At 36.9% G+C, this 15,592-nt stretch overlaps 2 protein-coding genes across 4 annotated transcripts; one reads left to right on the top strand and one right to left on the bottom strand.

The window, feature by feature from the left end:
* Window positions 1–120: 120 nt before the first annotated feature.
* On the top strand, window positions 121–3,346 carry LOC113348515 (protein HOMOLOG OF MAMMALIAN LYST-INTERACTING PROTEIN 5-like). Its single transcript, XM_026592317.1, has 6 exons — window positions 121–304; window positions 435–535; window positions 943–1,052; window positions 1,369–1,444; window positions 1,605–1,745; window positions 2,328–3,346. Exons 1-6 carry the CDS (start codon window positions 211–213, stop codon window positions 3,165–3,167), a joined length of 1,362 nt encoding a protein of 453 aa, XP_026448102.1. The 5' UTR covers window positions 121–210; the 3' UTR covers window positions 3,168–3,346.
* A 2,005-nt stretch (window positions 3,347–5,351) lies between these two features.
* LOC113348514 (transcription initiation factor IIF subunit alpha-like) lies at window positions 5,352–10,746 on the bottom strand. Of its 3 annotated transcripts, none has more exons than XM_026592315.1 (10): window positions 10,605–10,746; window positions 10,308–10,515; window positions 10,012–10,170; window positions 9,434–9,579; window positions 8,881–9,245; window positions 8,178–8,293; window positions 6,934–7,071; window positions 6,620–6,841; window positions 6,293–6,511; window positions 5,513–5,602 (listed from the first exon to the last, which is right to left on the bottom strand). In XM_026592315.1, exons 2-10 carry the CDS (start codon window positions 10,476–10,478, stop codon window positions 5,513–5,515), a joined length of 1,626 nt encoding a protein of 541 aa, XP_026448100.1. In that variant the 5' UTR covers window positions 10,479–10,515; window positions 10,605–10,746. The 3 variants fall into 3 exon arrangements, with proteins under 3 accessions (XP_026448099.1, XP_026448100.1, XP_026448101.1); XM_026592316.1 differs by having other exon boundaries at window positions 10,308–10,501; window positions 10,605–10,737; XM_026592314.1 differs by lacking the exon at window positions 10,605–10,746 and having other exon boundaries at window positions 5,352–5,602; window positions 10,308–10,478.
* Window positions 10,747–15,592: the final 4,846 nt, after the last annotated feature.

The raw sequence follows: 15,592 nt of genomic DNA, 5'->3' as shown, positions 1-15,592 counted from the left end.
AACAACTTTTACTGAGAGCTAGCTCGAGTTTAACTTTTTTTCGTGCATCCGACGTGTCAAGAACTAGTTCAATTTTATTTATTTATTCGTAAAAGAGACATCACCATTCCACAAGTTCTTCCCTCTCCAATAAAATACTCCTCTCTATCTCTCTTCCTTGTCAAAGATCATCAAAAACCCTCTCTATCTCTCTTCCTTTCGAGTGCAACTATGGGGAGCGAAAGTGAACCAGCAAAACTTCTACTACCTTACCTTCAAAGAGCTGACGAATTGCAGAAACATGAGCCTTTAGTTGCTTATTATTGTAAGCCCTAACCAAATCAATGGAAACCATAACCCTAGTTTTCATATTTCAGTTTTGTTCGTCCCTGATTTCATTGCTTACGATTTGTATTTTACTTCTATGACTAATTTTGTTTGTGGTTTGTTTTTAGGTCGACTATATGCGATGGAACGAGGACTCAAAATTCCGTCGAATCAACGGACCAAAACTACAAATTCCCTCCTCATCTCGCTCATGAATCAGCTTGAAAAGGTCTGATTTGTTTTTCTGTTGAGATTCATTGATATAAGGAGACTTTTCTTCGGGATAATTTTTAGTAGATTATATTCAACACCGAAAATGGGAATATGTTGGTTTATTTTTGAATTACAACTATGCAAGTGCACTAATCCGTTTATCAATCAGATTCTCCATGATCTTTAACATAACATACACATACTATTTGAGGAACATTTCAGTCATAGGCGTTATTAGTTTGAAGGCTTGTGATTCTGCAGTGTGTTTGTGCATATCTGATTTGTAATTTTTAATGGATTGTGTTGATGTTCGTCACTTCAATTGTATAATTTCGGCATTTTCGTTATCCGTCCTCCAAATTTAGTTCATCTAGATATGCTGTAAGACATCTGGTCTCAGTTTTTTCTTATTTCTTGTGACAGGACAAGAAGTCTATACAATTGGGACCTGACGACAGCATGTATGTGGAGGGATTTGCCTCCAACGTTTTCGGGAAAGCTGATAAGATAGATAGGGCTGGACGTGCAGATCTGTATGTCGAATTTTACTCTTTTATTTGGTTAATTGGTAATGTTAAATCTAAGTTCCACATAACAGTTAGATCCGTGTCTTCTTTATTAGAATGACTGTATAGCAGAGATAACTTCTTATGACAGTTTGTGGTTATCTGATCTATTCATACTGTATGGGAACGTCTAAGGTGGGATTCATTAGATCCTAGGTTTCTCCTTCATGCATGCATGGACATTACATAGCACACTACTTAGTTGTTTATGTGATCTCCTGTGTTGTGGAAACTGTCCGTCTTTTCATATGTAAGTGATTCAGTATGTTTGAATTTGGCACAGGAATACTGCAAAAACCTTTTACGCAGCAAGTATCTTCTTTGAGATTCTAAACCAGTTTGGGGAAATCCAGCCTGAAGTGAGTTCCTAATCATGATATCTGTTTTTACTTCATGCTTCTTATTTTTTTGACAAATTGTTAGTGATCTAGCTGTCTGTTAGCAAATTAGTTTGCATTTGGAAACTCCACTAGCTGTGTTTGTGAACGATATATTGACTAACATCCTTGTCTTTGAAAGCTTGAGCAAAGGCAAAAGTATGCTGCATGGAAAGCAGCAGATATAAGAAAAGCTTTGAAAGAAGGGCGTAAACCTGAACCAGGCCCCCCTGGTGGTGATAAAGATGAACTGGATGCTTCAGATGAAATAAACAGCTCATATGTAAGATTTCAAACTTTCGATATTCATGCATGAATGAAGTGATGTAAACGGGTGAAGAAAGAAATAACGTACATGAGACTTTTAGCAGAAACAATAAGTAAAAACTGGAACTGGTTACTTAATTGTAATTTTTTCGTATCTGCATAAAACTGGTGATGCATGAAAATCAATCAACACATGAAGGGTTGAGATTTGAAAACAATTTGAAGATCTCATACTGGAAAAAATAATAATGTATCATTGCTGCCAGGTATCTCTTATATAGAGTAGGGCTTAAGCTTTTTGGTCAATCATGATTTGATACATGTTTACACTTGAGTTGTGATTATATATAGCTTGAGTTCTTGGACTGCATCTTTAATCTTCACTAATACATAAGTCTGAAACATTCCTTTGTACGTTAGCGAGGTACTTTAAACAATAGATATCCTACTCCTTTCACTTCTAGTTCGAATACAGATACATTATTATTACATTCTTTTGTACGAGCAGGTTTTGCTTTGGTTTCTCTGGTTCTTGGTTAAGCCGCTTGAAGGTAGTACTCATCTTGGAAGGATTCTCTAACTAGACTTCACTTTGCAGGATGTTGGACCAAGTGAAAGCTCACCAGCTAATCATCATGGAGTACCAGACAATTCATCAACTCAGTCCCATGATAGGGTAAACTACCAACCGCCAGTGAACTCAGCTACAGTACATCCTTCATATCCAACTTCTGATTACCCTTCTGATGAATTTTACCCTACTCCTTCACCACCCCATAGACCCGATCATTCTGCTTTCCAACCTACTTCACCAGCTCAGAGACCGGATAATTCTGCTTTCCAACCTACCTCACCACCACACAGACCTGATAATTCTGCTTACTTACCTCATCCAACAACTCACAGACCTGAAAACTTTGATCCTCCTCCTCCTTATCAGCATCAACCCTACCCACATGAACCCCAGCAACCAGGGCAACCAACTTACCCTTCTCATGATACTCCCTCTTCGTCTTTCTCTTATCCTAATTTTCAAACTTACCCTAGTTTTTCCGACCACAGCCTCCCATCAGTCCCGACACACCAACCATCTTACTATCAAGGTCCTGATAGCTCATCCTTCTCTCACCAATCACCACCTCCCTCTGTATCTCATCAGCCACCACCTCCCACTGTATCTCACCAGTCAGCACCTCCCTCTGTACCGCAACACCCCTCAACAGCAGAATACCCTTCTGGCAGAAGAAACTCAGAGCCTGCTATGCAGGCTTTTCAGTATGACAGCAATTACCTACCAGCCCCTGAAAAGATAGCTGAGGCTCACAAGGCTGCAAGATTTGCTGTTGGAGCTCTAGCCTTTGATGACGTAGCTATTGCAGTAGATTTCCTCAGAAAATCCCTTGAGCTGTTAACAAATCCATCAGCAGGAATCCAGTAAGTCCTGCATTAAATATTTAAAAGCTGGGGTGTTTCCTGCTGTTGCTGGGGTTTTAACTTTATTTATTGTAAAGGTTGTTTGATATTTGGTTGAAGTATATATGGGATGTCTCACTTTCATTTGAATACTTGGGCATTAGGTTGCTATATCATAAGAGCAAGAAACAGTTACCACTATTATCTTTGATTATTGCTTTTACTTCTTTTTATTATTGCTAAACAGCATCACCAGGGGAAAATTCAACTGGACGTTGATGCTATTATTAGATGGGTACATGTTTGTGTACAACCTGGGCATTTTCAATTTTTTTACCATCTCCAGAGATTTTGGTGTTACATGATTCATGGAGTAGTTAATTGATGTATGTACGAAAGGCCAAAGCTCTTGAACTCGGTCTTTTATAAGAAATTTAGTTTATGATATCTCCGATCTAAGGTTTGAGTTAGATATTTTCCCGGCAACACACTAAGACCAACATATGGGTCTGTTGAAAGATGTAGATTACCAAAAGTGACGTGAGTTAATGGGAGAAAACCCAAACCGTCATCACCGATAAGACAAGAAAGATGCTTGTTCAACAGTTTTCTTGCTGTTTAAAATGTTCATCTAGGAGATTTATGCATTGCCAGTACAAAACAAAACAAGGGTTTTGCCCAACTTGAATAGTATCTTCCGTAAACACTAGAATTCAATTTGTCAACTACCAGTTTCCAAGAAACAAAAATTAGTTGACAAAGCTGAGAAAGAGCTGAAGAACAGTCAGAGCTGAAACTTTTTGTCCTTGTTAATTTAGGACAAATTGTGCCTGAACATAATTGTTGACACCTAAGTTGTACTCTTGTTTTAAAAACAGGTTTATTCTTCCTCTTTGATAGTTTATCTCCGCCTGTCTCTAACCTTTAAATTCCTCTACGGGGGAACTTCATTGACACCATAACTTCATTCTGCATTCCATAATCAAAAATGGGACAGCAATTAGGTAGTCTCGGAGCAAGTCCAAACACCTTCCTGGAGACTAATAAATCAGTTGGTGAAACAACTGAACAACCAAAGTCTCCTAAAACATCGATTATCGAACTTATAAAGCCACGGTGCTTGAAAATAGATAATAAGAAAACAAGAAAACCAACGGGCGGTTTCAGTTGCACTCTCAAGAGAAAATGATATGCAAGGTCAGAAGGTTGACGCTTGAGGAATGTCTTTTGCAATCTCCAATGCTCAATCAGGAATTGCTTGATGGAGACATTCACACCATCAAAACTTCTTCGAGGGTTTATCCATCTGCTACTACAACTACTAGATTGCATATTACTCCCTACCCCAACTACAGTTCTAAACCATTAAAGACTTTTCCTAGGCTGGGGATGGCCACGGTAAAAGAAGATGAAGACGAACGTATAACATATTTGTTGTCTTCTGCATCTTCTTGTTCTGCTTCACCAAGAAGAAGCCAAAATGGGAAAGCAAGGAAACGCGTGACTTTCAGGGAGCCTGAAGAAGCTGATATTAAAATCTTTTACTCCCCAGAACAAGAATTTACACCAGAGCAACAATTGATTTGAGTGATTATTCAAGGTGGTACATTTGTACTTTCAAGTACAGTATTGTTGAAAACCAGTAATCCTACATTTTTGGTTCGACTCATGGTGTTGTCGGGTTTTGCTCCTGCTAGTGGCTAGTCGACAGCATTTGCATTTGTATCGTTTATCTTGTTTATTTAAGGTAATATGGTATTCTTCCAGTGATTTGCTGAAATACTGTTTAAAACCTGGAGGCTAGAACCTAGAACTTTTTGACGTGAAATCTAGTGGTTTTGCGGAATCTCAGGCAGATAGGGATATTTTTCAGTAGCGTATTGGGCACGCCCAGTTTGCTAGGCTGCATGCAAGTTGTTTTGCAGTTCGAACTACAACTATAGCTAGTAAAGTAAGCTAGATAGAGTTAAACAAAAGTCCTGGTGGAATGAAGAACCAGCAATAGTCACCCACTGGACCTAGCATTTCTCCCGACTAACCAACTGCAACCCCCAAATGTCATGCACTAATAATTGTACCTTTTTATCGGTTCCGACTTCTGATCATGCGTGCTTTTTCTAACAAACATTCCCTTAAAATGGATATTTTTTCCTTTATGGGGGATTACCAAATTCCAGCTAGGGTTACCAAATTCAATATGAAACAAGTCTTATCCTGAAACCAAAGCTATATATAACTTCAGACAAGCGCACATTCCTGTTTTCACTTACAAAAACTCAGATCTCCATATCAGCAGGAGATGCAACAAAATTTTAATATTGCAAACCCAAGAAAGAAGTTAAGGAATAAAGGTTTACAGGTAAACATAAATTACTTATCCCTTAATACCACGTAGTTGGCCCCATTGAACTTCTGTATCTTTGAAATGCGCCTCAAAATTGCAGCGAAAGCATCTTTGTCCTGCAGCAATACACTCCAACCAAGTTAAGAAAAAGAACATAAAGTACTTGTTGGGACAAAAATAATAAAACTTTCGCCATACATAATAATTCACAAAAACTTTGGGAAGAAGAGACTGTCCAAAATTGGCTATAATAAACTTATTCACTCTTCTCTCCTCCCTATATATTTTGCGAAATGGTGATAGTCAGATCTAAGAAAGAACGGGCAATGTCTAATTTATGCTAGTGTAATCTGTCAAGATGGGCACAATGACACCAAATTCTAAGCGTGATTTTTGCTCACCAACTTGAAAGGTTGGTGCACATACAACCCATTCAAGCCACTGAAAGTTATTACATATCAAAGGATTGTGGCATGGGGTTGTTCGAAGAACCCCACTGGCTAAATGACTTTATAATGGTGCTGAACCTCTGTTTCGAGTGTTAACCAAACCATGCATTCAGACTTCAAATGCATCGGGAGTTGGTATATAGCTATACAAGGAAATACATGGTATTATCCACAAACAAGAGACTTATGTGCAAATAACTAATGAAGTGACCAGAGGTATGGTGGTGTTAATGGTAAGTCTCTGTCGACATGGCAAAATCCAGAAAAGTGCCTGTCCTAGTTAGACAAGTTAAATGTTACTTCGAACTGAAGCAAAAGCGGGCGAGATGGACATTAAAAAAGTGTATAACAGCATACCTCTTTTGACTTCAGCCTTGCCTTAAATTTTGCCACGAGGTCTTGGGTCGTTACTCGAGCACCTTGTACCAAGACAGCCCTGATTTCTTCCTCGGTAACAGGGCCAGTAGATTGGTCTGCGGGAGCTTTGGCGGAAGACGAAGCTGAATTCCTTGATGGTATGGCGTTGTTAACTTTGGAAACCGATGCAGACCCCTCTTTTGCAGAAGATTTTGATTCCTGAACAATTAAAACATCATGGAGATTGTTCAATCAAAAAGATACTGGAAGTTGATGGCAATATGATACAACAACACTTCCCTGTTTTAAGCAAAAACAAGAACTTACATTTTCCGCCTTCACCTTTTTCAAAGGAGCACTATTGGCAACTTTACCATCATCCCCAGATGCTTTTCTCTTTGACTTCGTAGATTTGGATGTAGTAGATGGGGTTGCACGAGTAGATCCCGATGGCGCTGCTTTTGCAGGAGTGTCAACAGGTTCTTCTTTAGGTGTATCCTTCTTTTTTGGAGCCAACACAGGTGACATGCTCACATCATCATCCGCTTCCTGCAAACGAATCATGGTAAGAAAATGACAGAAAAGAATGCATGCAGATTAAGTGAATTCAGAAACTCTCAGGTGAAATAACATGAGCTTACATCGTCATCATCGTCTTCCTCTTCGGCATCTGAATCATTCATTCCAGCTGAACGTCCTAGCAGTTTTTTTAACTCCTTCCCAGATTTGCTCAGTCCACCACCCTCCTCTTCATTAGCCTCATCATCATCATCTTCGTCCTGGAAATATGTAAAAACGCATGAATCCTTGGAATTCATATCCACTAAAAATAGTTCAACACAGAGATTTCAGTAATCTCAGTAGGTTGAGTAAGTCAGAGAGTTGAGCTATTCCAAAATAACATCAGTTGAGTCCACCAACATCAATATATCAATGGTTCACTGTTGCATTGCAAACATAGGGGACTTTATGACAAATAGAATAGCCAAAATCGTCATCCTACAGACATAGGTTTAAATTACAGAGGTATCCTAGCAAGGAACACACTGAAGATGCGATAATGTGATAAAAGATCACTATTATAATATTGAATGCCACAAGTTTAAATAGTTTTTCTTGCATCTACTACTTCGGAATATTTATGACACGATACTTCACATCCCTTGCTTGCAAAAACTCTTCGGGGTTTAAAGCTGCTCACCTTACGAGCAGTACAAGAACTCCAAACCTAAGGTCACAAAATAGAACTGTACCAGATTCCCTTGAATATTACTAACATAAAAAAACAAAAATCTCATCATTAAAATCCTTGAAGCTGCTACTCAACTGCCACTGCCAAGTTAAGATCCCAGAATCCTAAACTAAATAACTACCAAGTCCCCAAGGAGAAATTAACCAAGTCATCTCATGAATTTTTCTGAAGCAGATTAGAGTGCACGACACATTCCCCTAATTCGAGAACATAGTGACTACCTATTCACCACCCAGCTCATGCTTACAGTATGGTACTCCCAAAATCATCCATAACACCAATCGTGTAATGGTTTTTTACCTGAACCTCCTATGAGGATCAGAGTCGACCAAAGTTTTTAACATTTACATGTAATAACTCCAGTTAATGTCTAATCTAGCAATTATTACTTAAAACACCAACACAATAGATAAGACTTAAAGTCGAAAGTAATTGACATTATAAACATTAGATTTACCCAGCAGAAAATTATTTTGCAGGTCAATATATTTAACTGTCTATGGAATTTCAGAGGGCTACTATACTTTTTTTTTAAGAAACTCTTTCCAGTAGGAAGATGACGCTCTGAAAGAGTATAGAAGAGTAATGCATAATATGCCAAAGTGATTACTTAAGATATAAAATGGGTCAAACCTGCTTGATTTCTGGGGGAGCAGGAACTTCTGGAGCTAAATCTTCTCGTTCCTCGGGATCATTACCAACAGCTTCATCATCATCAGTGAATATTTCTTCATGTTCCCAGTCGTCGCCTATGAAGTATTAGCAGCAAATCAATTTCAGAAAAATGCAAACTGAAAATTGAACTTTCATACTGCACGTGCATGCCTAAAGTGACTTGATAAACATCTTAAATCCTTTAACAGCCGCCGATTCTTACAATTAGGTTATAGATCAGAGAGATTTGTTTTATGGATCCTGAAAAAAAAACACAGGTCGACCATAGAAGGCGTAAATCTTAGACTCAACAATGGAATGACCTCCAGTTTAGGATTTTGAATTGGTGAATCACGAAAAGCCTCAGGTGAGCCACAAATTATAAAGCATAAAAGTGTCATGTGAACAGAACAGCTAAAACAAAACGGACACAGACAAAGGAAACAGACTGTCTAAACATTTTCTAGATGCATATATGCTGACCCAGAAGTTTTCCATCACAATGAACTGTTGAAATCAATGAAAAGTATAATTCACATAAAACAAGAACTAGAACATAAATTAATATAAATACTTATATATACTGTGGGAAGCATAGAAGACAACAGTTTGGGCACAACAAAATAAACCTGTCTGGTACTAGGATAAGTAAGAACAAATGAAACATCACAAAGGTACTTACCCTTCTCAATATCGTCGTCATCCATGTCAAGATCACCTCCCCTTGGACCTTCTTCATCATCATCGCCATCTTTCTTGTTGAGTCCGAGTCTATTTTTCCTTTGTGCTTCCTCTTCTTCATCCTCGTCCCCCTTATCTGAGACATTGCCTTCATCTTCATCATCATTTGCTTTTTTACGTCCTCCCCTAGATCCACCAGCCTCCTTCTCATCCCTCTCCACTTCACCAAAAGTAGCTGCTCCACTATTTGCTACTTTCATCATCCATCTTTCATACCCATCAGCAGTCTTTCTCCTGTTCTTCATCTTCTCTTCAGCTTCTTCCAGGGTTAGTTGCTTATACTGTGCAACTTTGTTAAAGTTGTACCTACATATGAAACAAATGACAGAAGGTCAAAAATCAAGAAAGTACAAACAAACAACATGAAACACAAGAAGGTCAACTATCTTAAAAAAGAAGTGCAAACTTTGTAGAAGGAAACAAGAAACCAGCAGCAAGTACAAAGAGTGATACATCATAGGATTCATTTAGCATATCTTAAATTGATGCTTTACCAGGAACCAGCAGGAATAGCAACAAACTCCTTCCCTTGCATCATTAACAGGTAATAACTTGCACATTGCGCACCTTCAAGGTGTCCATGATACTGAAATTGGCCTGTCTCATCCTCCAAAAGCCAAGGTTTATTCTTGAACTTTTCCTGATTAATTTCAACAATACGCCAAATCAGTTAATCAGAAGAAAGAAACATTAACCACTTTTTAAAACCATCTAGAACTATAAAAAGACAGAAAAGGAACAAAAGAGAACGAGAAAAGATTGTATTTTTTACTGAAGAACATAAAGACGCATTAATATTTGCAAGCTAGAAAGTTGAAACAACAGTAAGCAACCAAGAATTATCATAGTAACTGGCAACCTAAATCATTTTTCATCATCAAGAAGACATCAAACTCTAACATAATTCAGCTCATTCTAATTTCAAATGGTAGTACACCCAATCATTTCGAAACAGAACAAGGACCCAAGTTCAAACAGATTATATCTAAAACTTTAATGTCATAATTTTAATCAGAAACCAAAAAACACTAATCAAGACGAACACTAGACTGAAAACTAATAAAACAAGTACCCGTAAGGTATCCGTAACTTGACGCCCCACAAGTCCCTCTTTTCGTAGCGCCCATTTATTTTCAGCATTTTTCTTCTTAGAAAACCCTGGGACTCCTGAAACAAATCTGCCAATAAAGTAATTCTTATCACTAGTAGAACATGCTCGAACGTTATACTCCTGCAAAAACCAAAATCCAAAGTCACATTATAATACAAAATCGATATTGGGATATTGAAAAGGTAGTTGTTCTCAGAATTAAGTATACAATAATTGTTTAAAATTGAACAGAAATGCATTAAAAAAATGGAACTAACCCTAATCAAGCGAGTGATTTGAGTACCGCAATCATAACACTTAGCGCGATTCTCAGTCATTCGTTTTCCACAGTTCAAGCAGAGTGTCATATGCTTGCAGTTGCTTCCGTAGAGATCAGAAGTGGATCCGCAACCTCCACATGATGGCTTTAGCTGTAAATCGAAAGACATTCTGATTGATCTTCTCTGTTTCCCTACAAAAAACCCCCTAAAAATAACATTTTTATTACTGTTAATCCAAATTTTCAATTAGGGTTCTAAAGATATCATCGATTTGTCAATAAATTTGAAAATTACCTCTCTTCAAATAGATGTTTTGAATCCACTTTTCAGTTTTTTATACACGAAGGAGTGTTTGTTTGCTCATTCTTCTTCCCTTTGAGAGAGAGAGAGAGAAATGTTGAGGGAAAATAAACATGATACATTCGCATTTTGCAATATGTGCGAAACGCTTAAAATACCGCAACTATTTCGTTGATTATGATGAGTCGGTCGGTAGGTCGCTAATTTCTCCGATGCCCACGAATTAGGACAAGGTATTGCTAATCTTTTTGAAGCAATTTTTTTTCTTTTTTTTGGAAATAAGATAGATTACTTAAAGATTTCTATTAGAGGGAGAACAAAACCGGATCCGAGGAGAGAAAAAATTGTATTCAACTCGATAACTATAACCGATTTCAAATATTTTTATGAATCAGACTAAGTTAACCTTACTAACACACACGAAATCTTTACACACTTGAAAATCATTTGATCTAATCTTAGAGCACCCTTATCTCAAGACTGCTAGTGTCGCCACTACTACCCGCCTCCGCCATCAGTTTTATAGTCGAACGACTCATACAATTGCACAAGCTCTCTTCATTATTAATTGCGAAATTTCATGAATGTATATATTTTTCAATAAAAAATCTCTTTTACTCCGGTTAGGATTTTTGATTGACCAGATAATCTAAGATTCATGATATCAATTTGTCATCAGAATTGTCATTTTCGTTTGATGTCATGGTTTCATTGCGTCCTAAATCTTCGAAAGCTTTGCAAATCATTCTCTATCATTTTTAATCAACCTTCAATAGGATTTTGAAGAATCTTTCGATCGATACGAAAATCGATTGAAGAATTTTTTAATGAGCTTAAATGGAAAGACTCAGTATCGTTAATAAGAAGATCACGATCTCCTGAAAAGTTGATATACAACTTGGAAAGAAATAAGTATAGATTTGGAACCTGATTTCAAATCTTTTTGTGGGAATATGAACGATAATTAAACTTGCACTAGCAATTGTAATAGGATCCATCGTAAACTTCCGATCACATGTTAATCAAATTAGTGTTGTCTTAAATTTGCACCTGATCCAACCAAACATTTTTAGATTTGATGGTTATGTTATTTTAGCCCAAATTCTTAAGGTTATGAAGACATTGCTATAGGAATCATATGATAATTTCTCCCCCATCGGTGTTTGGCGGTGGAAACATGATCGCAGTAGTGAGGTTATAATAGCCCGACTCAGAAAAATATTTGGAATCGGCCCAAGTTATCGAGTTGATTACGGTTTTTGCTCTCCTCGGATCCATTTTTGCTCTCCCTCTAACAAAAATCTTACTTAAAACAGATTATGTTAATTATTCAATTCAGACTTATCTAACTCAGGTTGAGTTATTCTTCCTGAGTTAGATTACATATATCATCATTTGTAGTTGATATACAGTTCATATTTAGATTACATATATCATTAGCTTGGATTGTGTCAAAAGCTATAGTAGGGACTTGTTTATACCTGAAACTACCTCTAGGCACTAAACATGATTGATTGATGATGATGATGTAAATTAGGGTTAGTAAACGAATTAAAGATGAACAAAAGAGACACGAGTTTAATGTGGTTCGAAAAGTGATGCCTACGTCCACGGATGGATCCCGTAGGGAGATATTTTATTGAATATCGAGTTTATCTCGCTTATCTATTTCTCGAAATATGTGTTGGTAAGCTTTCGCTTTGGACAAGTTCATCTTTACCTAGTGACGAAAGTCATATTATGTTTCAATTACTTGAAAATGGCTTTGACGAAAAATAGTTTGTGAAACGTCCTTCAAGAATGTTTCAATGATTGAAATGAGAGTTTAGATTATATAACCATTGTTGGATATAAGCATTGTGTGGTAACATATATATGTATAAGTCCTTATTCCTTGAACCAAAGTATGCGTACTTTGTTGATCAGGAAAACCGGAACAGAGTCCGCGAACCCAGTCCGCGAACTGTCGGAGGTTCTCGTCCCGAGAAAATCTGCTGCAGTTTGTAAAACATTTACAAACTTATTTCGGGTACTTAAGTCCGCGTATCTAGTCCGCGTACTTAGGTTGGTTATTTTCTAAAAACGATTATTCGTGAACTTATACTTATATAAACTAAGCAATGCAAGTTTGCAAACCGTGGCTATAAAGTTTATGAATCGATTCGAGTAAATAAAATAGTTTTTGTTTCAATTATTCTTGTATACTTCTATAAGATCTAAGCAATTGAACAACTAGTTATGGTAAAGAAGAATATGGTTGATATGAAAGTGCTCATATGGCTAACCATTTGGTTAACTACTGTTGAACCAATGAATGTACATGTTTGGGTACGGTTACACAAACCCAAAATCGTGCATTTCATTTGTGTGTAACAGGCTAAGTTTTCGATCTAACGGTTGAAAGATATTAGCTTGAATCCAATCAGGTTTTCATCTAACGGTGAATATTTAATGCTTTGTTACTAATCTAACATTGATTGCAAACCCTGATTTGAAAGACTATATAAGGGAGAACTCTAACAACTGGGAAACCTAATCCCCACGCCTCCTGTGTGATACTAGTTGTATAACCTAGAGTCGATTATCCTTTAACCTTAGGTTTCTACCGATACCCTGTAGATTAACGACTTGAAGACTTCATTGGGATTGTGAAGCCAGACCGATACTACTTTCTCGTAGTTGTGTGATCTGATCTTGTTGTTTCTATCGTATTGATACAATCGTAACGACTGGCTTGAGATTGATATCTTCGATAGGCAAGATATAAAAGTAATCACAAACATCTTCGTCTCATCGTTTGTGATTCCATAATATCTTCTTTCTCCATGTCGATTAAGATTATTGTGAGGTGATTGATAATACTGAGCTGTTCTTCGGGAATATAAGTCTGGTTTATCAATTGGTTCCTGTTCACCTTGATTTATCAAAAGACAGAACAAAACTCGTAGGTATTTCTGTGGGGGACAAATTTATCTATTACCGTAGACTTTTCTGTGTGATACAGATTTTTTTTATTAAAGTCTTTGACTTTGGGTCGTAGCAACTCTTATATGTGGGTGAGATCAGCTAAAGGAATCAAGTGCGTAGTATCCTGCTGGGATCAGAGACGTAGGAGCGCAACTGTACATTGGATCAGTGTGAGATTGATTGGGGTTCAACTACAGTCCAGACCAAAGTTAGTTTGTAGTAGGCTAGTGTCTGCAGCGGCTTAATACAGTGTGTGTTCAATCTGGACTAGGTCCCGGGGTTTTTCTGCATTTGCGGTTTCCTCGTTAACAAAACTTTTGGTGTCTGTGTTATTTCTTTTCCGCATTATATTTTGTTATATAATTGAGATATCACATGTTGTGCGTTTGAATCAATCAACTAGAATATCCAACCTTTGGTTGTTGATTTACATTGATTGATACTTGAACATTGGTCTTTGGTACCGTTCAAGTGATTTCTCTTGTTTCAATTAGACTCGCAGATTTCTATTTGCTTGAGTAAGAATATCGAGAAAGTGAGATATAACTCTTTTATATACTTTATTAAGATTGAGTCTCTTGAAAGTATATTGAAGTTAGTCCATAAAGATTGCTAATCCAAATATTGGGTGTGGTTGTTGTACCCCCGCTTTTTCAGCTTTTGAATCGATCCCCTACGCATTTCGGACCAACTTCACAAATCTGAAAAGCTCAATCCAAACCTGAGTTAATAAATGCGGTCTTGTTATGTTGCCCTTTAGAATCAATGAATAAAATGCTTGACTAACCGTCGGATTTGATTTTTTAACCTGTGAAACTAATAAGACAAATTTCATCTGGTATAAGAATGTTGGGGTTTGGAGACGGAAGAGAAGATGGGTTGACAATAAAAAAGAGACAGGGAAAGTGAGAAGGTGACTGTGACGGTGTTGTTGCAGTAGTAGTGATAAATAGAAAGGTGATATGGTGGTAGCGGTGAAGGAAAGGGATTTATCTTTCTTCTAAAAGAATTTTAGGGTTAATAAATAATTATTATATACGTAAATATTAGTAAAATGAAGGGTATAATAGTAAATTAGTTTAGTAATTATATTTTATTTAAAGTTTTAATAATTTCTTTAACAGAAGTCAATTTTTGAAACAGTCAATGGGGATCAACGTCATTTTCAAGTACCAAACACTAAGTTGGACAAAAGTTAGACGAAACACTAACTTCGGCCAAAATGTAAGTACCAAAAACCAAATAACCCTAGTTAGTTTTGACTATTTTCTAAAATGAGAAAGTGATAGTATCTCTTTTCCAAAAACAGAGGGAGTATAATGATAGCATGTTTGTTCCAAATTGAGCCATACTTCATGAAGTGCCTTGTACTTAATGTTGTTATAGTGTATGGCATATGTCTCCAGCATTCAACAATACCTTTAGTGTTTTTCGCAATACTTTGAGGATCACCAAACATCACAAGTGAATAGATGTAACAAATTACAATTTTTCTAATAATAGTTTTTGAATCTAAAACTCATTATTGCAATAGAGAGTGAGTGGGGTTTATATAGTTGTGCAAGGAGACTCTTGGAGAAATCTTTTCGTGAAGAGATGCATCCTTTTGTGGAGAGACACATCCCTTGAAAGGGTTTATATGAATAGACACAACCCTTCATAATTTGGTTATAACTAACTTAATTTTTGTTCAAATTTCCAACAAAATTTTGGTTGTAAACCCTTTACAATTTGGTGGTAACTAAATTAATTTTTATACAAATTTCCAACAAAATTTCAGTTATAAATTCAGTTAACCACGATCAATTGGTGATTAGCTTAACCGACTTGGTACGGTTCTAAAGTGAACTGAAGTTATTCATTGTATTACTTGGTTTTGGAACTTGGAAAACCAAGTACTTCGATTTCATTAACCGTACCGAACCATGTGCAACATTAATACCAGCGTGGTGGTGATGGTGATGGACGTGGTCATGAAATCATTTTTTTCATTAATCATTAATCGTACCGAACCA

This window comes from Papaver somniferum, chromosome 2, assembly GCF_003573695.1.
Source record: "Papaver somniferum cultivar HN1 chromosome 2, ASM357369v1, whole genome shotgun sequence".
Taxonomy (NCBI): domain Eukaryota; kingdom Viridiplantae; phylum Streptophyta; class Magnoliopsida; order Ranunculales; family Papaveraceae; genus Papaver; species Papaver somniferum.
Note: the sequence above shows the minus strand (reverse complement) of the source record. Positions and strands in the feature narration are given on the sequence as shown.